The sequence below is a fragment of the Coptis chinensis genome, chromosome 3, assembly GCF_015680905.1.
Source record: "Coptis chinensis isolate HL-2020 chromosome 3, ASM1568090v1, whole genome shotgun sequence".
In the NCBI taxonomy this organism is placed as follows: Eukaryota; Viridiplantae; Streptophyta; class Magnoliopsida; order Ranunculales; family Ranunculaceae; genus Coptis; species Coptis chinensis.
In genome coordinates, this window is record NC_141458.1 from 114,222,000 (window position 1) to 114,247,397 (window position 25,398).

General features: G+C 35.7%; 5 protein-coding genes across 8 annotated transcripts; 3 read left to right on the top strand and 2 right to left on the bottom strand.

Annotated features, from left to right (window-relative positions):
• Nucleotides 1–2,518: 2,518 nt before the first annotated feature.
• Nucleotides 2,519–4,902, top strand: LOC147513203 (labd-13Z-ene-9,15,16-triol synthase, chloroplastic-like). The gene is made up of 3 exons (XM_086596215.1): nt 2,519–3,245; nt 3,350–3,643; nt 4,121–4,902. Exons 1-3 carry the CDS (start codon nt 2,586–2,588, stop codon nt 4,745–4,747), a joined length of 1,581 nt encoding a protein of 526 aa, XP_086452341.1. The 5' UTR covers nt 2,519–2,585; the 3' UTR covers nt 4,748–4,902.
• Nucleotides 4,903–5,092: 190 nt separating this feature from the next.
• LPA2 (low psii accumulation2) lies at nt 5,093–7,971 on the top strand. Of its 2 annotated transcripts, XR_015215296.1 has the most exons (3): nt 5,093–5,522; nt 6,733–7,017; nt 7,601–7,971. XR_015215296.1 is itself a non-coding variant. In XM_086596216.1 (2 exons), the coding sequence occupies exons 1-2, from the start codon at nt 5,135–5,137 to the stop codon at nt 6,870–6,872; spliced, it is 528 nt and encodes a 175-aa protein (XP_086452342.1). In that variant the 5' UTR covers nt 5,093–5,134; the 3' UTR covers nt 6,873–7,245. The 2 variants fall into 2 exon arrangements, 1 of the variants encoding a protein (XP_086452342.1); XM_086596216.1 differs by lacking the exon at nt 7,601–7,971 and having other exon boundaries at nt 6,733–7,245.
• On the bottom strand, nt 7,526–11,342 carry LOC147513205 (Copper amine oxidase family protein). Its single transcript, XM_086596214.1, has 5 exons — nt 9,899–11,342; nt 9,516–9,629; nt 8,289–8,738; nt 8,044–8,141; nt 7,526–7,867 (listed from the first exon to the last, which is right to left on the bottom strand). The coding sequence occupies exons 1-5, from the start codon at nt 11,207–11,209 to the stop codon at nt 7,657–7,659; spliced, it is 2,184 nt and encodes a 727-aa protein (XP_086452340.1). The 5' UTR covers nt 11,210–11,342; the 3' UTR covers nt 7,526–7,656.
• A 3,290-nt stretch (nt 11,343–14,632) lies between these two features.
• On the bottom strand, nt 14,633–16,514 carry LOC147513206 (copper amine oxidase family protein). The gene is given in 8 exon segments (XM_086598873.1): nt 14,633–14,788; nt 14,791–14,825; nt 14,828–14,867; nt 15,111–15,164; nt 15,166–15,192; nt 15,395–15,462; nt 15,863–16,258; nt 16,364–16,514. Coding segments are annotated over 8 exon segments (906 nt in total). The 3' UTR covers nt 14,633–14,653.
• A 429-nt stretch (nt 16,515–16,943) lies between these two features.
• On the top strand, nt 16,944–23,806 carry GCP1 (glycoprotease 1). Of its 3 annotated transcripts, XR_015215298.1 has the most exons (14): nt 16,944–17,251; nt 17,329–17,373; nt 17,449–17,523; nt 17,596–17,692; nt 17,983–18,073; nt 18,427–18,476; nt 19,221–19,411; nt 19,609–19,694; nt 20,866–20,941; nt 21,079–21,162; nt 21,485–21,599; nt 22,395–22,447; nt 22,592–22,680; nt 23,368–23,806. XR_015215298.1 is itself a non-coding variant. In XM_086596217.1 (13 exons), the coding sequence occupies exons 1-13, from the start codon at nt 17,117–17,119 to the stop codon at nt 23,497–23,499; spliced, it is 1,266 nt and encodes a 421-aa protein (XP_086452343.1). In that variant the 5' UTR covers nt 16,968–17,116; the 3' UTR covers nt 23,500–23,806. The 3 variants fall into 3 exon arrangements, 2 of the variants coding, with proteins under 2 accessions (XP_086452343.1, XP_086452344.1); XM_086596217.1 differs by lacking the exon at nt 22,395–22,447 and having other exon boundaries at nt 16,968–17,251; XM_086596218.1 differs by lacking the exon at nt 22,395–22,447 and having other exon boundaries at nt 17,158–17,251; nt 17,453–17,523.
• The last annotated feature ends 1,592 nt before the right edge of the window (nt 23,807–25,398 follow it).

Genomic DNA, 25,398 nt, shown 5'->3' on the forward strand with positions numbered 1-25,398 from the left:
TATATGATTCTGGAACCAAAGCTTAATGTTGTTCCCTAATTGAAGATGAAGATGAACTACAGCTACTACTACTGCTGCTATTATTTGAGTCTGTGCTTAGAATTTGGATTTCCAAAACACCCCTAGGTTAACTATGTTCGTGTTCAGTATACTCTTGTTTTTTTATACCGTCTTGTGCTTTTGAGCTTGGGTTTTCTTGGGGTTCTCCTTTTTCTGCAAAAAAAAGGGTTAACTAGTATTACACCCCAGATGGGAAATTATGGTCTCCCCCCTAAACACACGGTCAACTTGGTTTGACCATTAACTTTCAAGTCAAACAATTGAAAATGACACAAATGCCCCCACCTAATTAAAATTGAATATTTTCTTTTTGAAAATAATGAGGGCATTTATGTCATTTTCAGTTGTTTGACTTGAAAGTTAACGGTCAAACCCAATTAGCTGTGTTGGGGGGGGTGTAACACTAGTTTTCCCAAAAAAAAAATAACAGTTTAAGCTTTTCACCATTTTCAAGCTGAAACAGAACAAAGCTAAAAGCATAACTTACCTTGTGTTGAGTTCATTTTTGTCAATTTGGGCACTTCACTTTCTGCAAAAACAATGAGGAAAAATTATTCTTACTCCATATAATGCTACAAAGCTCTCAATACGAACATACTTCTTTCATAAAAACTAGCTAACCTTGTGAAGATGTCATTGGGGTGTTTGTGTTTTTCAAATTGAGTATAACACTGTAAACTTCTCTCATTCAGAACCAATTATTATCAATGGAGTTATGAGGTTTATCAAACTGTTTCTATTGGCATATGCATGTCAAGGTCTGTCACCAAAATTTTACAGACGTGGAAAGACTACCAAATTTGTATTGATCAATAGTCTCCAAAATATGACAAATAAATAATAACAAAAGATACCTTCGTAAGAAATTCAAAAAATGGTTGAAGTCGGAGAGAATCGAACTAACTAAAATACATGGAACTAATTCATTGACAAAAGCACATCCTTTCAGGACACTCACCGGAATTGGAAGCTTGATACTACAAAAGATCAGTGATTTAATGGTGTCATAGTGCTCGAGATCATTCTTACCACCTGAAAGATATTTTGTTGTTGAGAGAGGCGAGATATAATCCACACAACAACGACATCAAGTAAAACGAACCTTTTGATGTATTGTTTATCAAGCTAGGTTTTTTTTTTTTTTTTTTTTTGATAAAGGTCGGGGTGGGGTTTTGAGTTTTGACGAAAGGTTTATTTATCTTTTTCTTTTATATATTACAGATTGTTACGCGAACAGTTCCCAAAACTGAGTGTGAGTTTGTTTATTTTTTCTGCCGAATCATTGTAAAAGCTGAGGTGTCCATCTAAGAGAAAAAAAGGGGCTGACGTATTTCACTGGGAGCATTCTCGACTGTTCAGTATTAATGATCTTTGATTGATTTATGATATATTGATATGTGAATGATGGTCAAAATGTAGTCAAGTAGACTTAGATGCCACATTGTGTATATACTAAGGAATTAAAGTTCATTTTCGGTCATTGTTTCGGTGACCATAGAAAACAAAAATATAGAAATTTTTGCAAAAAATAAGAAAAATTGCGAATTCATTAGCAAAAATAATAAATATTGGTAACAAGTAACAACTATACTTTCAAATTTAATTATCCATATACCAAAATGATCAAAATAAGCAGTTTTCTATCTCAAAATTAATAATCCTCTCAAATAGACATATATCTCACTAATCAAATGTCCCCCATCTCACTAATCAAAATGGTAATCAAAATGGAAGGAGAAGAAAAGCTTACCTAGGTGAAATTAGATGAGTCTCTTAAATTTTTGGAAAACTCAATTGAAAGTTTGAGAAAAATTAGGTCATTAATGATTTGTAACTTAGTAAATAAAAATACAAAATAGACAAAATTAGCCTCTATTTTTAATATTTATTGCATTTGCTACCATTTCGAAAGTAATTAACAAAATGGATTAAAATCGAAAAAATATCGAAATTTTCATGAAAAGTGATGTCATCCCTTCGAAAACTTGCAAATATAAAATGTAGGGTTCGAAATGTTTTTGTACCCACCAAAAATGAAAAATTTTGCGGAAATTTCAGAAAACTTGCAAATATATATACACACGTTTGAAGGATAGATAGGGCCGTAGGGATCAAGCATCAATGGTTGGTATTTGGTAACAGTCAAGAAAGGAAACTATGAATGCATGGCAATTTTCAGGTAGATCGAATTCAGGAAAAAATTGTGTCTATTACTGCAGAGCATGTATGCAACACTCTTGCTAGCATTCCGGCCGGCCTGTAAGGTTACAGTTGTCAATTGTCACCTGCTTACACTTTATACTGATGATATTTTATCCCAGGGTAATTGGCTTTTATGCAACTATACAAATGAAAAGCATAATTTGAAAATTGTGACAAGAAAATTTGGATCCATCGCAACATCCAGGCTGGAAACTTATAGTTTTATATCTTCACTTTTAATTCTGTCCAACTTTGACAATGTACTATGACCATGCCCAACTTATTTAACCTCAAATGATCTGAACATCATTGAAGCTGCAGCAATGATGTCTAAGGCCTTCTCGTGGTGTCTGGAGCAAAGTAAAGATGAGTACAGTAAAGCAGGACTCATACTTTCAGTAGTACTAGTAGCCATAGCATGGTGGAACTGGTTGGCAATGAGATCAGGGAAGGAGAAAGCTCTACTGCCACCGGGGCCTAGGGGTCTACCAATACTTGGAAATCTCCCATTTCTTGATCCTGACCTTCACCGCGGCTTTGCTAAATTATCTATGAAATATGGTCCAGTTATGAAGGTTCAACTAGGGAGCAAACTTGGTATTATATTTAGTTCCCCAGAAGTTGCAAAGGAAGTCCTTAAAGACCAGGATGCCAATTTTGCCGACCGTGATGTACCAGTGGCAGCGTTTGTTGGTACATATGGTGCTGTGGACATGGCTTTCTCTCCCTACAATGAACATTGGCGTATGATACGCAAAGTATGTGTCAGAGAGCTACTAAGCCAGGAGAGACTAAAGGCTCTATATGACTTACGCCAAAGAGAAATCCGCAACATGGTGAATAAGGTTCATTCCCAAATTGGGACTTCTATTGACATTGGGGAACATGTTCTTCTTGCTATGTTCAATATTTTAACAAACATGATGTGGGGTAACACTCTTAACGGCGAGGAAAGGTGTCGTGTAACTACCAAATTTCGAAAGGTTCGATCTCTGTCCTATTTCTCTTAATGTTGTTACTTTTTCTCATCTCCATATTCTGTTTTCTTGAATTTTATTCTATGTATTGACATATTGTTGCTAAACAGGTTGCACACAAAATGGTGGGATTAATAGGGGAACCCAACGTCTCGGATCTTTTTCCTGTGCTAGCCAAATTTGATATACAAGGCAAGGAACGCCGCATGAGAGAGATACTCAAGTGGTTTGATCAAATATTTGAGTTTGTTATTAATGAACGACGCAAAATGGAAGTTCAACAAGAAGAAGTAGAAAACAGGGACAAAGAAAACAAGGATTTTCTCCAAGTGTTGCTGCAGCTTATAGATCAAGGAAACCAGAAGACACAACTTACAGTAATTCACTTGAAGGCCTTGCTTATGGTATTTTCTCAATCACTTCTCCACATGCACTGCGACATAACAAATCAGTTGGTCCTAGATCATAGAAAAAGATGATACGTATCTCATATAAACAAAATTTAGACAACCAAATCAAATTATCCGGCCATTACAAAATTATGAGTTTATGACATAGGGATTTTAGGTTTTACTCCTCTTTAATGGTCCTAATTCGGATTTAGGTGGTTTTTTATTACTCAAGGTGTGTATTTTTAGTTCAGATGATGTCGTTAGGTCTTGGGAACCAACCCGAAAAACATGTCAATGTATAGAAGGTACTAATAATGCAAGGAAGAAATCCTAACTAGGGCACTAAAAAGTGGGATCAAAATCTAAAAGGCCCATTAAATTCCAAATGCATAGGACCAAATATTCTTGGGAGTTCCGTTTTTGAAAAGGATTGCTATGGCATATATGGCATATATGTTGATAATCTGACAGGACATATATTGTCAACAGGATATTACTTTGGCTGGGACAAAAACGACATCAACAACAGTAGAATGGGCAATGACAGAGTTACTAAACCAACCAGAAATAATGAAGAACGCTCAAGAAGAATTAGACAAAGTTGTAGGCCTAAACAATGTGGTTGAAGAGACTCATTTGTCCAACTTACCTTATCTAGATGCTATAGTCAAAGAGGTCTTCCGTTTACATCCAACAGCTCCTTTATTAATACCTCGCTGCCCAAGGGAATCATGCATTGTAGGTGGCTATTTGATTCCAAAAGGTGCTAAAATATTTGTGAATGCATGGGCAATTCAAAGAGATCCAAAATATTGGGAAAATCCATTGACATTTGAACCAGAGAGATTCATGAATTCAAGTTATCAATGGGATTATAATGGAAACGATTTCCGATATTTACCATTTGGGTCAGGGAGGAGGATATGTGTTGGAATATCTATTGCTGAGAAGTTGGTCTCTTATTTGTTAGCATCACTTTTGCATTCATTCAACTGGGAATTGCCTCAAGGAACAATGTTGGATTTATCAGAAGAATTTGGTATAGAGTTGAAGAAACGTATAGCACTTCTCGCTATCCCCACACCGCGATTATCCCACTCCAAGCTTTACGAGTAGCCAAGGGGGTCTGCTTCCTCAGTTGCAGTTAATGCTAAGCCTGTTTTCCAGTTTAAATGTTTACCTACAATTGTAATAAGAAGCACAATCTACTAAGTTTGGAAACATCAAATTTTTCTAGATTCAATTTTAAGAACACGCGGCTGGGCCAAAAATCTGTCGATCTCTAATTTTGCAATTTTCACAAATTTTAAAGTGCCGGCATTTCCGCCCTATATTTAATATCTCAAAATGTCACCGTAATCTACCGAAATATCACTTAGCGGGAAAAAAAAATCTACCGAAATACCAAGCTTTCTGACGAAACTAGCAATGAGAAATCAATCTTTCTATCTACGGTATAAAACAGGGTGCATCAACAACCACGTAAACTGAAACCAAAAAAAAATGGCACTTCGAATCCAATATTCATGTTCTATGAACAAACCAATCTCTTCACTTTTTAACTTCCCACCAAAAACTAGACTGACTATAAAAGCAACAAACACTTCACCAACAGAAGAACCAACTCAAGAAAACTCTTCTTCAGTTCAAACCAAGAAACCAAGTGTCGGGTTTGGTTCAACAGTTCAAAGTAAAGATGGAAAGAAGAAAAAGATAAGTGGAGAAAGAGCAGCGATTATTCGAAGAACCCCGTTACAAAAACCAGATTTTTTAACTAAGAAGAAAGAAACTCAAGTTCCAGAACCGAACAGTTATGAGACTGCTTTTCTTTTAACTTGGTTGGGTCTTGGTTCTTTGATTATTATTGAAGGTCTTGCTCTTGCTGCTTCAGGTATAATATTGAAACCTCTTTGTTCTTAATATTGTTTTTCTGGTATAAAACTGAAAATCTACCGCGTTAATGTTTTTAACCTGTTATAACTGTTATGTCAAAGTACATTTGTGGAAAAAGAAATTGAGATACTGAGATCAAGTATCATATTTTGTAGGAACTTTTGGATTTAGAAAGAATAAAAGGAGGGGGCTGGGGGATAGTTTCGTATAAGTTGTTAATGTTTATATTTCTTCAATTAGCTTCTTAGTAGGTAGTACTCATTTTGTCCTAAGTTGAATTTTTTTCGCATGCAAGTTTGAATTTTAGTTGAAAGTAAGGATTCCCTCCTTAGTTGAAAGTTGTTATTGTCATCTCAAGTTCTCGTCTTGTCCATGTGGAGATTTTTTATTATTATTATTATTCCTATAATCTTCCATGTGGAGAGCTAGAAAGGGAAGATAGTGTTTCTAACTCCAACCTTCAAAGTTCAAAGTCACAATTGTCTTTCTATGAATAACATGTTGCCATGGTCTGAACTGGTATCGGAGCTCCACATTAATCATTTCTAAGCGAGGTGTGGCTTGCTGGCTTGCTGCATTGGTCCACTTTCCCTTCTTTTACTTGGACCTCTCTTGGTGGATCTAAAGGGCTATGGTAAAGTGATGAAGTTGGAAAGTTATGGCAAGTTATTGTTGAGGAGTAGGGCTTTGGCAGATGGAATAATCAGAGAAAATAATGCCACAGAACCTACTTACGGGTAGCTGACAACTAGTAGAATTTTCACCAAAAGCATATGGAGATCTGTATCCTGGAAATGGAGATCCTTTTCCAGATTTGGAGAAAACAACTAGCTGGTCCGCAACTTCTACCTAAAAATAACCCCTTCTCGCATAAAAATCTTCTCCTCTTTCAATCTTATGTCGTTGATATACATTTATGATACATGGAGAATTATATTATGCCTTCCCTCCTACTGTTTTTCCCCTTTTCATTTGCACTTTTCTCTTTATTCTTTTTCGTTAAGTAATACAATTACACTTTTTGGCGAAAAAATGTTTTTGATGTGCGAGGCATCTCTTGGTTATGTGGTTTATGTCAAATGTAAAGTTTTGTCGCATTTCATGAACAATGGTTATTAAAGGTGTTCTGTACTTCTGTTTTCAGTCCAACTCTCATGGTTATTATTTCTCCTGAGACAAGTCGTATTTTTTTGTTTCTACTTGAACAGGCTTATTTCCTGAAGAGTGGGATAAATTCTTTGTGAAGTATCTGTACCCTTCCTTCACACCAACAGTCTTCTTGTTCGTGGCTGGAACGGTGGTATATGGAGTTCTGAAGTACCTGGAGGGTGAGAAGACGAAAAGCTAAAATGTTTTGGACTGTTGGTGATGATCTTATGTGGCTTCGATTTTATTTATGCTGTTATTGTAGCAAACTGGACAAAATGACTCCCATGAGCCACTTGTCAGATGCAGGGAAGAAAATCACTGCCTCACAGTCACATGTCAGAACGGTGAGTTGGAATGGTTGTAAAGAAAACAGAGACGGTATTGTCTTGAGGGAAAACAAAGTTGCTATACTTGTTTAGACTGCATTTGTTTTGTTTGAGCTGAATTCTAAGTAGCTAGCTTTCCTGTTGGTAATTTTCTTCATTCCTGTTACACAAGCTTCGCCCTTCTACTTAATGTGTCTAATTTACATTGTAGTTATTAGTAATAGTAGCAGCTGTCTTTCGTTTGGTTATGAAGTCTTCATGACACTAAAATGATTTTCTGAATGGTTAGAAAAATAGTTATAACCACGTTATCCAATTATTATTTTGGAAAAATTACCAAGACTAAAAAGGCACGTTATGGTAATGGTTGTGTTGTAAAAGCTTTTGTAAAATTTATTGACATCTTGATGAAACCCTTAATAGGTATGTATATATTTTACGCTTTATTTTTTGTTCTCACGCATTACCTCGTTTGATTACTGAAAACTTGAAATGCGTTGATATCATAATTCATAAAGCACCCTCATTTTCCGCTATTTAACTTTTTCAACTCCGCCCTCTTATTTTGTTAATGAAGAATTGAAGACCTCTATTCTTTCAGGCATTGTACGGTTTAACATATATACATGTGCTCTTAGAGTGAGACAGAATTATCCATTAAGCTGAAGCAGCAGCTCTGCAAATGGGCAAATCTTCTTCAACATTAGGTGGCGTCCTGAGAATTGGATTACTCTCGAAGAAATTCACAGGCTTTAGATCAAAGCTGGATGATACAGTTGGCATGATGGGAAAGTCCTCCTGGCATGGTACGTGGTGGAATCCTAATGTATACCATAAGACGATGTCTTTGTTCTCGATTGGTCTATTCCTGCAACAAATTTCATTGTAAGATAAGTCTGCTACATTCTTAGTACACTGGTATTTCTTTACTATATTATACTATAAAGTGAGCAAATTTTGGAGGTAGTTAAATTGCTGATCATATTGATCTAACATTAATGAGTATATAATATTTAAAAGAAAGTTGAAGTTTAGATGTCGTACTTCTCAGACCATACAGCAAGTGTGTCCTCTCCATGACTTTGGTAGACAAATAATCCGCCAGCCCATTGCTCACTTCGGTTATATGGAGTCACCCACACCTGAAACCAGAACAAAAATAAAACGATTGAGTAATAAAAAACAATCACAATAAATGATGAAAAGCGTCGGGAATAAAACTTAGTACTCACACCTCCTCACAGTAATGCAACAACTAAAATGAATAAGAAAATAATGATAACATTTACTTGATTGTTTGTAAACGCGCCTCGCATTTGTGGAGGATCTTGTGGATCTAGTATACTAGCAGCAGTACCTGCAGCAACAATTTTATATCCAACAGGGTTGCCAACTCTAGTCAATTTAGACGGGTTGATGACATGAAACTCTGAAGGGTCATAGAGTTTGAACTTGATCTGTGCATCTTTCTCAGTCTTGGCAACATGTCTGTTAGCTTTCAAGTAACTTCTTCTTGGTGATTCACCTGGTGAAGTTTCTTCTCTGACTAGGTTTACTTTCACAAATGAGTTATTTGAGCCATCTACATCCATGTCTAAGTAGAATGTGACATAGTGATCGTGTATGACTCCGACCACATTTTCAGACAATAGGGTGCCATAGAGGTTTTGTCCGTTTGGTACTTGGTTCATGTTCTCATAAGAGGTGCCTTTCACCATTAGAATACCACTGAGTCCAACCTGTAAAAGTTATACAGAATGAGGTATTCAGTATATATAGTTACAAAACAGAGAACATGAAATATACCAGAGAACATGAAAATACTGGTCAAAAATATCAAACCTAACCAGGGGTGATGTCCATGTCATTTTTACTATAACCATAATCCAACAGGTGTGTTTTCATGGCGAGGAAAAGGTGGACTAGAATACAACGATTACACATCACCCCCTCGTTCTAAAGTACAGTTGTGGCACGGGTACAGTCTAATATATGGATCATTTGATCCAGATAACCTAACAAACCATGTGTCTCCTAGTTTACAGACATCCGGTTCAGTTTTCGCTTAGGGCCCAATCAAGAGACTGTGTTGCTTTGTTTATTCTCGCAGAAGAAAACTTCTCGGTGGATTATATCGCCTCTATGATAATAGCTTGTGATTTTTCAATCATATTTGCAGCCACAAAAAGAAAGTTAGAAATCAACCATATCCTTGATGAAAACGAAAAGCTTAATGTTTTCAACAAGTGGATTCCATTATTTTCCCACTATCTCAGTGGAAACTGGAAAGTAGGACCTATCTGCATCAGTAGAAACTATTATCGAAAAAAATAATAATAATCTGCATCAGTAGAAACATCACCTACTGTACACATCAAATTATCTCGGAGACCCTTACAAAAGGGCATAAATCCAAAATGGCAGTGTCCTTTTCTTATCTTTTTAAGCTTTTTAGATTTCTAGTGTTAATTAGTACCAAAAATTCAACAGGTATACAATCACTGATAAAAGCAAACCTTAATTCGGATAAGACCATCTGTCTGAAACTCCCAATCAACAATGTAATCGTAGTTAGCTACAGACGCTGCCATCCTGACCACCAGCGTCACCTTTGGTCTCACTTCGCGAATCTGCCCAAAACAAAATTTTCCAAAGAGATAAGTCCGAGTCCATCACCATCAGGCCAAGAAATGTGCAATTTCCACTATGCCGCTATGTTCATGAAAAATGCTAAGGTAGCCTATTTAGGGCATTGCCTAATGCACGCCATATTGGTTGAGCGAACACCAATATGAAAGTTGTTTAACTTCGTGATGCCTTGGGCTATCATCTAGATAGTTAATGAAATTATTCTGGAATTAACGTAATATATTAAGTGATCATTGAAATTCGTACTCACCTCCATTCCTGTGATGGGACTCTCGGCATGTCTCCAGCCAATATCACCTGCATAACTCTCAAACACACAAATCATATTTGATCTTACAAACGGTACTCCATCAGCGGCAGCAAACACACCATCCATATAATGTGCATTGCGAGGACAATCATTAAGAGGGTCAAGCGGCATAGCCTGAAGTCCAAATCCATATTCACCAGCATCCATGTAAGTTTTAAAATACCAAGCATCAGTAGGATCCATATAAGGTACAAACAACTCTGAAGTCATTCCTTTATACATCACATTTCTCAAATTTCCTGTATCTGGGTCCCGAACCATAGCTCTTGATACTATAACACCAGCTCTTGGGTCGGGTTTCAAATGAAACTCCCAATTGGCCCATTTAACCAAATGCCCATCTTCAACTACAAAACTTGGGCCTTTCGGTTGCTCTATTGATATTGGGTTTATTAGTTTAACCTTGTTTAACACCTTGGAGTACCGGTAATCGGTATTTTCGGCCTTTGGTATCGGAATATTCCGGCCTTGATCCGATATTTCCACAACCTTTTTAGTATCCATATCTAGAAGAACAGTTAACCCTTCAATGGGTCTCATGTAAAAATTAGCTGTACCTTGTAAAGAGTAACACTGTACCTTAATTAATCTCCGGTTTTCTTCTTTTTTACCGAACCACCCTGTCGAAATTGGTAAACATGCAAGATCAGATAATTTTATACCTCTAGCAATAATCGTACGGTTGAAATTTGCATCAGCTAATGGGGCCCGAGTTGCTGAATTCATATCTTCGATTGTCATTACCGGGTACCCGTTTAATGAACTAACCACATCACGAATAACTTGACCCGAACCCAGATCCACTATTAGCACGTGGGATTTACCATTAATAATTGCAATTACTGAAACTTGCCTGGGTAAAAGCGGGTCACCTTTTTTCCATTTAACCACTAGTGGTTTTTCGGGTTCTTCGAGGACTAAAGTGTGGACTGTGAAGGGAGAAGATTTGAAAGGTGGGTAAGACGATAAGATTGATCGGGTTTTATAGATTTCTTGAATGGTTAATGGATCAAGAGGATGGGTAGGGACTTGTGTATTATGGTTTATAAATTTGGGTTTTTTTGGGCTGTTGAGATTATTTGTTTTGGGTTGGAACCTGTTTTTAAAAGTACACCATGAAGAATAATTGGAGCAATCAAGAAACTCAGTTGCTTTGTTTGTAGGTGTATGATCGGGTGAGTGAGTGAAGAAAAGAACAACAAGCAGACCTAACAGAAGAAAGAAGAACTTCAGAACAGTTCTTCCTTCCATCACTCTTAACTCGTTGTTTCTCTTGTGAAGCCTGAAGACTTGAAAATTTGGACCAACTAAACTAGCGTAAGGTGGCACAAGAACTCACAAGTTTTTGATAAGGATTCAGAGGGTGCTGTTTAGTGCTTAGTGGACAACTTTTATAAGCATGCATAGGTAGTACAAGTGGAGCTTCAAAAGATTCCAAGTAGTTTGTCATAAACATGGTGTTTTATAATCCTGCGTGTGTTGAGTGGGCAGCTCAAATATTCCGTCCCAACCCATGTTTTATATCAAGTTTACAACTCACCCCCACTCTATATTATTTTGGGGGTCAAATATAGAGTTTAATCTGCTGGATTCATAGAATCTATGACTTATCATATCTTTGTTCACAGAATCCACAACGGATCGGATTGAATATTCTGCAGGTTGCTAATATTGGTCAAGATATTACTGGGTTATATAGACTTCAAAAAAGTTGAAGGCTCCACACTAAATTCGCATTTGCCTAAGAGCCAATGATATGTACTTGATGTGCACCAATCTAAATGCGTTATGAATTGGAATTCATGATACCGATGGAAGAAAGTAGACTGGAGTATCTAGCAATCAAATTGGGAAATATTGTGAACCTTGAGATGTAATTTGCGCTAGCCGCTAGATGGGTTTCTATGCCAAGCTCTTAGGCTTCGGGGGTTGTTCTGAATAACAACAATGACTACCAAAGTTTAGAACCTCGTGTATCAAGAGGTTTCACTGTTCAATTCCCCCCTCCTCGTCTTGAAGTTTGTTTTCCTTGCGAAAATTGTCTCTGAAATATGAATTCTGAGGTACTTGATTCGAGTTTGGGTTCACATATTTGAAGTTTGGACACAGGTGTTCAGCCCATACTACAAAATATCAGGATATAAATATTTATCGATATTTAATTTCTGGATAGGTATCGTGGATATATCTTTTTCTTTGGGGATATTTGACATTGTTTCACGATACGTAGATATATTCAAAATATCGATAAATATCATAGATATTTATTGATATATCATGATACATTATTTATATTTATTTGAAATATAATGGTAAATATTAAATAAAATTGTTATATACACAAAATATCACAAAATATCCTCAAATATTACAAATATCATAAATATCATCAAAATATTACCGATATTTACAGTCGTATATATTTCGGAATATATCGTGATATTTATATATCTTTCTCTGAAATCTAGATAGATATCTCCAAATATCGCGATATATCGAAATATTTTGTACTATGGTTCAGCCTACCTCAGGAGCCCAAAACTGAAATTCATTGGTTTCGGACCAATTCTTTTTCAAGTTTAGGCCCCCAACTAAGCATTGAATTTGTATTTAACGGACAAGTGAGGAATGAAAATGTTCAAAAATACAAAATTCGGATTCCTTTTCTACGACATTTTACTCTTTGGTTTTTGTCTTTCATTCTAGAAATGATTGCCAAATGTATTGAGAAAATAACCATTCAAAGTTCTTTATAGGCTATAGCTGTGAATCTGTGATTGCTCTGAATATCATCTAGTACAAAATTTCGTGCGCTGGGGCAAAAAAGTAGATTTTTCCGATATTTCATGGAAAATCTTGACAAATTTCCGTTCCAAAAACATTTTTCTTGTGGATTGTTCTGTGAGAAGAAGAACTACTTTGTTCATGCTCACTAGGAAATGTGACATTTTAAATTGTATCTGAACGCACGTTCTTAACCATACATCCATTTTGATAAAAAGTTTCATTTTTTATGATTCTTCTGGCAAATTTGCAACCAAATACAAATCATAGCCAATACCCAATTGGTACTCATCGAAAATTTGTTTTTCTTTGATATGCTGTGAAGTGAGGAGGAACTTTTGGCTTCACTCTCCATTTGATATTTCAAACCAAGTACTTTTATTACATATATGCACCGATATTTACAAATATCGTTTTTTTTCTTTGAAATACATTTTTTTTTAAATGTCGGCAGAGGGAGTTTCTTTACAAAACCGGAATAACCTGAACATATCATGAATATTTTGATATCGGTTTCTCCAAAAAATCGCTCGATATTTCACGATATATGGAGCGGCATTTTGTACTATGAATGTCGATATAACACAAGTCGATATAGCACCAAAAATAGATGGTTCTCGGTTTTGGGTACCGATATACCAATTTATCTAAAGAAAAGTAGATTTTTGAAAACTTGTTATTTTTCTCGATAAAATAACGTTTTATCAAGAAAACACATTATTAATATCATAGATGGTTCGTAAGTACCAATTTATTTTTTTTTTTTTTTCGATAATAACTTATCACATTAATATCATATTAAGCATCTTACAAAGTCTCTAGAGTTCAACAGTGGCAGTGGCATATTTCAATGTCCACTTAATGGCATATTTCAGTGAAACTAGAAAGTCAACCCATTACATTAATTAGTTCCACACATATAAGAGAGTTTAGAAATAAATTCTGAGAGCTCCCTACCAGCGCCTACCTGTTCCATTTCTTTTCAGTAGGAGTGACTTCGGATGTAATAAAGGACTTTCGGAAAAATTTCCAAATTTTTTTGAATGGTAATATCCTTTCCAAATCCGATCTAATTATTTTTCAGATGACAAATTTTTTTTCCAAATTCGGAAAGTTTAGAAAATCGAAATTTTTTCGAAAACTTTGGAATCTGCAAAATATGGAAGTAAATTGGAAATTTGAATTATATAATCGGATTCTTGTTTAGAATAGCCATTTTTTATCCAGTTAATACATTCATTTTGAAATATATTAATTCAATAACAATAATTTAGACTTTTTAACATGTTCATTCAGCAAAGTTATTCTTCATGTTAGTGCATTAATTCGATAAATTTGAATATTTAATAAATTGAGACATGTACTAGAATGACAATATTGATTTCTTGAAGTTGTGAAAGAGACAATGTTCTACTTCTCTAAGGTTTTTATTTGGTTTGTAAACTATATGTAGTATTAATTTAATAACTATATGAAATAGACCGCTATATATTAAAAATTCGGAAATTAATTGGAAACCGGATCAAATCAGATTTTGAAAACACATCCAATTCCGATCTAATTATTTTTCGAAAAAATTGGATATCGAAATTTCAGATATCAGAACACAAATATTATTGCCATATTCGGAAAAATATCATATCGGAATTTAGAAAAATTAGGGTTTCGAAAAAAAGAGACACCCCTACTTTTCAACATCATCATGAGTTCTTTGCAATCTCCCAAAATCAATGTCTTTTTTCCAACTTTAATCTTAATTTCCATCAAAATACTAGCTAGCTCAAATGTTGTTTCATAGAATGTGTTTTTATTACCTTGAAGTTTTGTGTGAAATAGAAGTCATATGTTGTACATAAAACTACATACTATTTTAAGAGGGTGACATGCGCATTAAGATAGTGAATATGTTAATCAAGCAGAAGCCACTGCCTTACAAATAGGTAAATCCTTTTTGACTGTGGGTGTTGTCCTAAGAATTGGATTACTTTCAAAGAAATTGACCGGCTTCAAATCGAAACTTGATGACACAGTAGGCATGAAAGGGAAATTAAATCATGTTGGCATGGTATGTGGTGGAATCCAAAGTGTACCATAGAACAATATCTTTGTTCTCGATCAGCCGGTCATGTACATTACCAATTATAGTATTGTTACAACAATTTAACGTTATATGCATAGACAATATTTATTTAAGACATATTAATCAAGGATCAGAATTTGCTATATTCAGGCCTTCAGCGCATTTATAACAATTTGACTTTATATGCATAGACAATATTTATTTAAGACATATTAATCAAGGATCATAATTTGCTAGATTAAGGCCTCCCGCACAATTTATGATGATGATGTATATTGTTTAGTCATACCTCTCAGACCATACCCTGGTACACACTATGAGCCCACCCGCCCATTCCTCACTAGCTTCTGTTGTATGGAGTCACCCAAATCTAATCAAAGAAAGTTAAAACTTATTTTGATGAAAAAAAAAAATGAAGGTGACGCTATAGTATGTCCCTAAATAATAATAATAATTGTCCTAACTCCTATTGTCGTGATTTCAAACCATAAATATACATAACAACTTAAATTTTAGAAGTGTTATGCACGATTTCTACAGTTGAATTTTGCATGACTAAAATTCAAGATTACCTGGTTGGTTGTGAAAGTTGCTCTTACTTGAGGAGGATCATGGACATCAAGTAAGCTAGCTGAAGTTCCTCCAGGCATAGTACAAAATATCAGGATATAAGTATTTATCGATATTCAATTTCTGGATATGTATCGTGGATATATCCTCCTCTTTGGGGATATTTGACATTATTCCACATGCAAATATCGTGGATATATTCAAAATATCGACAAATATCATGGATATTTCTTGATATATCATGATACATTATTTTATATTTATTTGAAATATAATGGTAAATATTAAATAAAATTGTTATATACATAAAATATCACCAAATATCGCAAATATCATTAAATATCACAAATATCACCAATATTTGTAGTCGTATATATCTCTGTACATATCGTGATATTTATATATCTTTTTCTGAAATCTGGATAGATATCTCCAAATATCGCAATATATCGGGATATTTTGTACTATGCCTCCAGGTACAATTTTATACCCAACCGGGTTCTCCACCTTAGATTTCTTATTCGGATTTATAATATAAGACTCGGATGGATCATAAAGTTTCAACTTAATTTGTGCATCATTTTTGGATTTAGCTACATGTCTTTTAGCTTTTAGGTAATTCTTTCTGGGTGATTCACCCAGAGATGTTTCTACCTTCTCGAGACTCATTTTAACAAAGGAATTATCTGAGCCGTCAATGTCAATGTCTAGGTGGAATGTGATGTAGTGATCGTGTACAACACTAATTAGGTTCTCTGATACCAATGTACCAAACACATACGCATTACTGGGCACATGATGATCAGCGTTCTCATAAGATGTTACTTTCACCATCAACATCCCACTAAGGCTCACATGTTATTTCACTATTGTTCAGTTAGGCTTTTAAGAGGTTAGAGTTGTTTTCTACAAATTTTAGGCCCAAGGTTGGCCCAATGATAGGGTAACTGCAAGGAAAAAAAAACAAATACTAACTTTGATGCGTATCAAACCATCCATTTGAAACTCCCAATCTATAATGTAATTGTAATTTCCGACTGATGATGCCATTCTAGTCAAGAGTGACATCTTGGACCGTGATTCTCTAATCTGTATCATAGGCCCATTGCAGAAGAAAATCATTGAATGAGCTATGGAGAAAGTTAATACAAAATAATTAAGCAATCACCATTTAATTAATATTTTACTGTTGGAACATCTCGTTGTTAAGAATTGAGCTTTTCACTAAAATAATATAAATCCCAATCTTAAATAATGACACGAAAAAACTTATTGGTTGGAGTTTTGGCAAGTTGAAAGTTGAAACTTAATGCTTTCGGAGGGTCATTATCGTTACACCAAGAGATAAGATGCAACTTACAACTTACAACTCTTCAAAATAACAAGCAAATACAGGCAGGTGTGAAAAGTTCAGTACATAAATTCAGTAAATGGGCTTGAAATCGGAATGAAAACGGGCTTACAAAATATTTAAATTCTTATTGGACCTAAATCCTAATGCCCTATAAGAGTACGGGTTTTCTATTTCAGCGTTCAATGAAACAAAAGAATGAGGCCTTAAATCGACACCTGACACTTAAAATAGACTGCGTTTCGATTATTGATTTATCCAAGTACAGAAGAATGGTGAGCTTAGTATTGACGACTCTAAAAGTAGTACAATATCTCGTTCAAATCTCCTTTTCAGACCACAATTTTCCCACGCTTTAAAAACCAATTTTAGAATGAGTTGCCAAATGAAATCTATCACAACCTCCCAACTTGACTCTTCTAAACCCCCACATGGAAATACAAATATCAGAGACAATATTATTCTACTTGGCATCGAGACTAGTTGTGATGACACTGCTGCCGCTGTTGTAAGTTCGTAATAAAATGTACGCTAATAAATTACACACATTTTTTTTTCTACTGGATTTAACGTTTTTTAGTTTAGGTTCGAAGCAATGGGGAAATTCTTAGCCAAGTTGTGTCTTCTCAGGTATGGTAGCTTCTTGTTGTGCATTCTTTATATGTTGATCTGTAGCTAATTATTTTACGTCTAAACTTTGTCAAGGCAGATTTGCTTGAAAAATACGGTGGTGTTGCTCCTAAAATGGCTGAAGAAGCACATTCACAAGTAATCGATAAGGTAAATGACATTTAGTATGTTATATGTTGTTATAATGTTATATGGTTTCACAATTTCGTTTCTTGTTTGCAGGTAGTTCAACAGGCACTTGACGAAGCGGATTTGACTGAGAAAGACCTTACTGCAGTTGCTGTTACTATTGGTCCTGGTTTAAGTCTTTGCTTACGTGGTAATGCATATGATAAATCCGCTCCAAACTCACATTCTTAATAGTTTATTTAGTTCAGCTGATTTTTAATCAGATATTCAGCTGTACTCTATGCCTCATACCATATTCAATTGTTCTGTGTTTGACTCAGCTCTAATATCTGTTAGCGTATAACACAATCTGGGATATAGAATGTTATTTCCGCTGTAGACTTGAGCTTATCTTGATTGTATAATCTATTATTTACTGTTACAAAAGGATATACTCTGAAATTCTGCTATGTGATTGAGTATCTTCGTTATATTTTGCAGTTGGTGTCCGGAAAGCTCGAAAACTTGCTGGGAGCTTCAGTCTACCTATTGTAGGAATTCATCACATGGAAGCACATGCTCTTGTTGCCAGGTATTTAATTTTGATCTCCATGTAAGATCATCTACTCTTTTACATGAATTTAACATGGAAAGGACGTCAGAACTATATTGGACTATAACGTGGATCGCATGAAAGGTCTTGCTTGTAGATATGTCCAAGTTGAATTGCAATTACTTCAAGTAAATAGTTATCCAAGGCTGGAAACTTCTTGTGAAGGATTATTTGCAAAATTGTAGTTTTCTAATTCGTGTTTCTCTCCCTAGTTTGTCACTACTCATATGTGGGATTTTTCGTTTATTTTTTATGAATTGAGAGCAAAGCATGGTAAATCATTTTTGAAATTTCCATCTGCCATTGTCATAAAAAGCTAAAATTTGTATCAGGTTAGTTGAGAGGAAGCTGCAATTTCCGTTCTTGACCCTTCTGATTTCAGGTGCATAAATGTACACCTTTGTATTTACTCGTATTCGTTGCATGTATCCATCACCAAATGCCACTTCGCTGACCATTTCTAGTAAAATTTTTGTTTGACAAAGGAAATAAGAAAGTTATTTAATGTAGGCGTAAATTACTTAATGTGAAGGTTTTGATGGATAACTTGTGTTTCGAGCTTGTACAGAAATTTATGAGTGAACTTGTGTTATGAAGAATGTTGATTTGGGGATTTATGCAATCTCCATTAGAATGACCAGTCTGGGAGTTTGTTCTGAACTTCTGATTCACATTTATGGGGGAATAATTTGTGCATAGTGTTGAGTGTTGACTATTAGTGTTCCTTTAAGAAAGTAGGCAACTGCAATATTTTGGAGCAAAAGTGACCAAATGGGGGTGTCCATTACCTGCAATTGCTCGTCTGGGAAAAAATTTCTCTGCAAGTTGCCTTCAATTCTTATACTTGCAGAACGTATTTATAAGTGTTTTTAATGGATGTAGGAAGCTAACCATCTCTATATCTAATGAATCGATAATGATATAATTTAACGAAAGATATGTTCTTACAATCTTACCAGAAACACTCCTTTACAAATTCCGGCCCGAGTTATTAATGAAACTGTAGCATATTTTGACTGATTAGGCTAGTAGCTTATAAGTAGGAAGTTATTTCTGCTTTTCTATACTTTTGTGAAGCTCATTCTGGCATGAAGCTGGCATATAATATTTACTGTTTAATCCTTAGGTGGACATAACCTCCTTGTCCTTGCACGTGACCTTGGCAATTATGTACAACTTGGGACTACAATAGATGATGCAATTGGTGAGGCCTATGATAAGACAGCGAGATGGCTTGGCCTTGACATGAGAAAGGGTGGTGGCTCTGCTTTAGAGCAGCTTGCTCGTGAAGGAAACTCACAATCAATAAAGTTCTCAGTAAGTTGTGTCTTGAGACGTCCTCTTTTTACTTGTCGTTGTTGATTATGATCGTCCAAGACCTCACAATTGCTTTGGCCTGTTAATGGTTGCATTGTGGTGCCAACTTGTTCCCCTTCAATTACTTGGAATTGTAAAAGTTCATATGTTTTCATAATTCTAGTCGGATGTAACCTCAGAATTTATCTGCTTTACAGGTTCCAATGAAACAGTATAAGGATTGTAATTTCTCTTATGCCGGTTTGAAGACTCAAGCAAGGTTGGCAATTGAAGCCAAAAATATGTAAGTAGAAGGCTTTTATTTCTGTGCAATAGTACATTGAGCATTAACCTTCCTGCTTCATTTTGGGTAGTGAGCCTAATTCACATCTTTTATCTTTCTTTTGAACTGTAGCAGCTTTTACTTGTTATTATATAGGCTCTGATGCTCTGTAGAAGTAAAAAAATTCCCTGAAAGGAGAATCTCCCCATTTTTGTGAAAATAGAAGATTCCTGAAAAGAAAAAGAATGTGGAAGAATATAAAAAGAATGTGGAATATTATTTTTTCTAATTGTGTTTTTCTGGGTAAAAATAATGGAGAAATGCATTCACAAATCACAATATATGTTAACACTTTTGAGGGCTAGTAGCTAGTGTAGGGCTAGGAGCTAGTATGCAGCAGCACAGAACATTGTATTTGTTTCGTTGAATAATGGAAGTTAACACAAGGGATCTATTTAATTATGGAGAATTTTATGGCATTCAGCTGAAGAGTAGATAACTTAAAATTGACTAATTGAGGAAATCTCATTTTGTAATGTTTGCTAACAAGAAAGTCTTGTTAAATTGGATGGAAAAATAAATAAATTAGTTTAAATTTTAGACTTTTGAATATGTTGATCTTCCCTTTATTTTTTTATTTGTTTTTTGGAGGTGAGGAGGAGGGTTAAATTCAGATCCTATCTGCATGGGAGGACGATAGGAACATAACAGCCTAAGGGGAAAAAACACCTCCGTGAGTGAGTGCCTAGGCCCATTGCCTACGAGCTACTGCGGTTGGCTCACCCTTAGCATCCCCCGCCCAAGGGGCGCCTAGTATCCCCAACACTCTCGTCTATCCCCTAGGCTCACCACAGCGCCTAGCCTGATCAGAGCAGCTTAACCATAGCCCATAGCCTATTCACTTCCTAATTCCACGTACAATTTACTAGAGAATTCCATTATATTTAGAGTTGAGAAGACCTACATTAGCTGGTGTAGGAATATATATGAAGATGGCATGCCAGGTTGATGGAAGTTTTACTTTAGCTATTGAATAAAAACAAGAAAAGATGCCTGACTCAAGAACGTGTTATGAAATCATTCACATGGCCCCATAAGTATTTTTCTTTGAAACATAAAGTAGGCTCCCATTTATTCTCTTTTTTCTTATCTTTAGCCTTGTCACCAGTTGATGTGTATAGGTTGTTTGCAGCAATGGTGAGATACCTGTTTCATCTTCAACTTGCTATGACCGAAGTCTACGAGCGGATATCGCTGCTTCATTCCAGGTTTAATAGAAAATTAAGGCTTTTGGATTATGCAGTCGTGTGATTTTGTTTTCCTTTAAAAATTTGCAATAATTTGCTTTCTAGATTTGTCCAGGAATGGTTCATTAACCTTATTTGTGGATCCATGCAAACTGCAGCGAGTTGCAGTTTTACATCTAGAAGAAAGGTGTGAACGAGCAATCGATTGGGCATTGAGGATTGAACCCTCCATCAAATATTTGGTACTGTGCATTCTTTTTGTATTCTATGTTATTTGGTCACAGTATAGGACTTGCTTTTCTTTTGAAGGCAGTTCTTGTTCAAATACTGCAAATGCTTTTCTCTCATTCATTCTTTTTTATTTTTCAATGTAACCTTTGGTATGGCTGGTAAATTTATATACACTACGAAGTACGTATTCTTGGTCTTTTGAGGGTCTGCATAATTGGGTAGCCTAGCAGATCTTTACACTGAAAGTACTTTGTTATGTTGTCTTGAATCTGTCATACTTGTACTTTCAGCTTGTCTAAACTTATTTTGTTTTCTTTGTTTGATTTCTCGTAGGTGGTTTCAGGAGGTGTCGCGTCAAATCAGTATGTCAGGTCCCGCCTTGGTGAGGTTGTAAAGAAAAACGATCTGCAACTTGTTTGTCCCCCTCCTAGACTTTGTACTGACAATGGTAGGACACATGCCTTCTTTCTTCTGCATATTAAGATGAGCTGGTTCAGTAAAATGACAGTAGGCTACCGAACCATCTATGAGTGTATTTCTCGTTGGATTAAGAGAATATATCCTCGTACTTTTTCATTAGCTAAGCTTATAAATATATCCCTACTTGTTGAAACCATGGGAAACCATCTTATTGTAATGGTTATTCCAATTAAGTAAATTACTGCAAATCATTTGTTGAAAAAATGGATTAAAACTGGGCAGTTGCCTAAACAGTGAATACAACAAGCTTTTTGTTTTCTGTATTATATGTATTATTCAATTTTTTTTATGGGTTCAAACTTTGTATGCTCCAGTCAGTTGTCCTCTTCTTTAAATGACCTCTCAGTCATTATATATATGAGTCAGGTTAATATGTTATTATGACACTTACATGTCACCAAAATTCACATGTTCGTGGGGCCCACAAGAAGAAGAGTTCGGACTCATTTTTGTCTAAATGATCCATACAAAGCAGATCATCTTCGTACTAAATCAGTTCTTATGGAAAGTTCTAAACTCGTTAATATTTGCTTTGAACTTTTTGGATACGTCCAATGGTCCAGGATTTTTCAGTTTTGCCACCCATTTTTGACAAGGATAGAAATTTCTGGATGAGCTAATTTCCAGTGATGATCTTTATGGTGGGGAGATGACATTCACTAAAATAACCTAAACCTTCTCCTTGTAGGCACACCCACGTGTCATTTGCGTATATTATACTAATTTGTCATAGTAATCTGACCCACTCTTTATCCTCTTTCAGTTTTGCTCTTGCTTACTTGAAACACCACCGAGTTTTACCTGACTTATCTTTAGGTACATCAGAGAAGCATCATGGTTTTAATTTCAGCTTTTATTTTCTTTGTATTACTTAGTCGACAGACATGGATTTACATATCGGTGTTTGACTTCATTACAATCTTTCTTGAAATGCTGATTGCATGCTTATCTTCTTGAAAGGTGTAATGGTTGCATGGACTGGGATCGAACATTTTAGCAAGGGGAGATTTGATCCACCACCATCTGCCGATGAACCAGACGATTATGTGGTTTGTATTTTTGGAATTTGAACTGTTGTTAAAGAAGCTTACTTTGTGCTGCATATCATTTGCCTAGACAGACATAACAACAAAGTTGAATTTAGATGCCAATTAACTTATGTGGTGAAGTTTGGGGAGTTGTTACCACAGACCTTGGTTCAAAATCTGTCAGCATCACTGTACATCTTACCTATTGGAAACAAAAAAATAAATTATCAGAAAATTATTGTCTAAAAGACTTCTTTAGGAATTTTGAATCATTCTTGCATATTGTCAAGTATTAAGTTGTCAGGAGATCCATTTTCCTTTAAACCTATTGTTGCCTTAACAATTGTCATCAGATCCGTCTTTCAGTGTTATGTTACTCACTAAATCCTGTATGTGCATCATAGATTTCAGTCAACAACAATGAGTTGAATAGTTGATCATATATGGACTGTTGATGCCACGAATAGGTTATGCCTAGTATCCATACAAATGGAATTGTGATGAGACACTTCGAAAGTTTTGATCATGGAATTGTCATGAAAACTGTTTAGTTGGAATTGAAGTGTGATATTGTCACTTTCATGAGTGGCATCAAGCTCTTCTTCATGAGCCCATACCTTGAGACTTTTTCTAACTTGAGTATTGTGTCCATAATACTTTATTGCGAACTCCAGTTTTGCACTGAACTAATTGCTAATGCTTTTGCAGTTTGATTTGCGGCCAAGATGGCCACTTGGAGAGGAATATGCAGAAGGAAGAAGTGATGCTCGTTCAATTAGAAAAGCTCGGATGCATCCTTCTCTAACATCTATCATCCAGTCTTCCTTGCAACAATCTTAGTCATTTCAACATTGAAATGTAAGCAATCCCATCAGACTGACAGATGCTTGAAGCTCACTATACATCAGTCTCATCAATTCGGAAAGTGGCAGTGATCACGTTTCTTGTAATTAATCCACTAAGCCACTAAGGTAAAATGTAGAGCACTGAAGCTATTGTTCGCTCGTCTAGCCATGAAAGGACAGGCATTTTCATTTCATTATTTCACCCACTATATTAGATGCCGAAGCTACAGTAGTTATCTTGGGTAGCTACACTTTCTTTAATATGAGTAGAAATAATAAAGCTGGAAAAGGTGTTTTTTGTAGTGCTCGGTAATAGTAGGTCATGCAGCATATCATTTATGTGTTGTCAGAACTCAGAACCAGACTAGCAAACTGAATCATGTATTTGTAGGGCTGAGCCGCTGATAGTCATGTTCGATCTTCTGTCTTTATACCCGTAGTTAGAGCCTAGAGGAGCTGAAGATATCTTAATCAAGCCTTATGCGGGGATAAAAAGTGTTCGATCTTGTTCTAATTTTGAGTAGACCGCAATCCACTTTGACCATAACTCTTCTACATCTAAAGTCTAAAAACGATGATCTGCAAGTCTGCATGCATCCATGACATTGACTTATCTTGGATGAATTTTGGATCAGACATTACATTTCCTGGCTTGAGGTGATGTCAATTGTCAAGGGGGAAACAAGCAGATTCTGCTTTACCGTCCAAACAATAATTTGTGGGGACCTTGAGTCAGTCACGAATTTCTTTGCAGAACATACCTGCTTTTGTCAGTTGACTAACTCAACTGTTTATAGCAATCATTAACCATTTAAGGGGCGACCATTGTTTGTGGACATCTGTGAAGGAAAGATGAACCCATTCTTCTACGACATCTGAGAGTGGACATTGCAGACTTATAGAGGGGTTTTTTAGACATGTGAAAAAGAAAATAAGTGTTTATCTTTAAATCAAGGTTTATTTTTCGGGATAAATCGGAGAGGCCAAAAAAAGATATATAAATCGGAGAGATAAATCGTTTTTGCCTATTTTGCTGATAATATTCAAAAAATCAAAAAATCGGAATATATCGAAAATTCCGGTATTATATCGGAATATATCGTTATATATCGGTCAACAGTCCCAAAAGTCAAACTGTCCAACCAAGTCAAACGATATAAGTTGCGCTGATATATATATCTTTTTGATATATTCGGTATGAAAACGATATATATATCGGCGGGATAAATCGACCGATATTTTCGGCCTTGCTTTAAATTAAATGAAAAGAGCTGAATTTAGCGTCTTCCGGTATTCCTCAAGCCCTATGTAACAAGTTGCACAGTGATTTGATTTGTATACCTTGGAGGGAAGTTTTGATTCCTTTACCTAGTTACTGTGATCTGTTTCTAGGTATGAATTTTTATGATGGAGTGAAAACACCATTACCGACAATTACGACACAAATGAGGTACAATCGTACGCCCATGGACTGGTGGACCACTGAGGCTAACCGAAAGGTTAGACATAGGCTCAAGTGCTCAACCCTGATACTTGCACAGAGTTGAAGGGAAGTTGGAAATTGGAATTGCCCACCGGCCCAGGTGCAACTGTGCAAGTGCTCAATCAATGCCCTTTGCAGTGGGACAGGCCGTGCACGGTGCACCTAATAATGGAAGTGCTCTGAGTCTTAGAGACTTTCTACTTGACGTACTATTTATTTGGTCTACCAAGCATTTTCATGTGGTATATTTCTTAGGGTGGTAATTGTTTTGGAGTGTGATCCTGTGATCCAACAGCAATTCGTGGACGTTCTAATTTGTCCCGTAAGAGCGCTGATAAGCACCAAGGAATTTGGTTCGTGATTTCGTGAATGTTACTCACCTGACGCACTAACTCAAGCTTCAAACTCCTC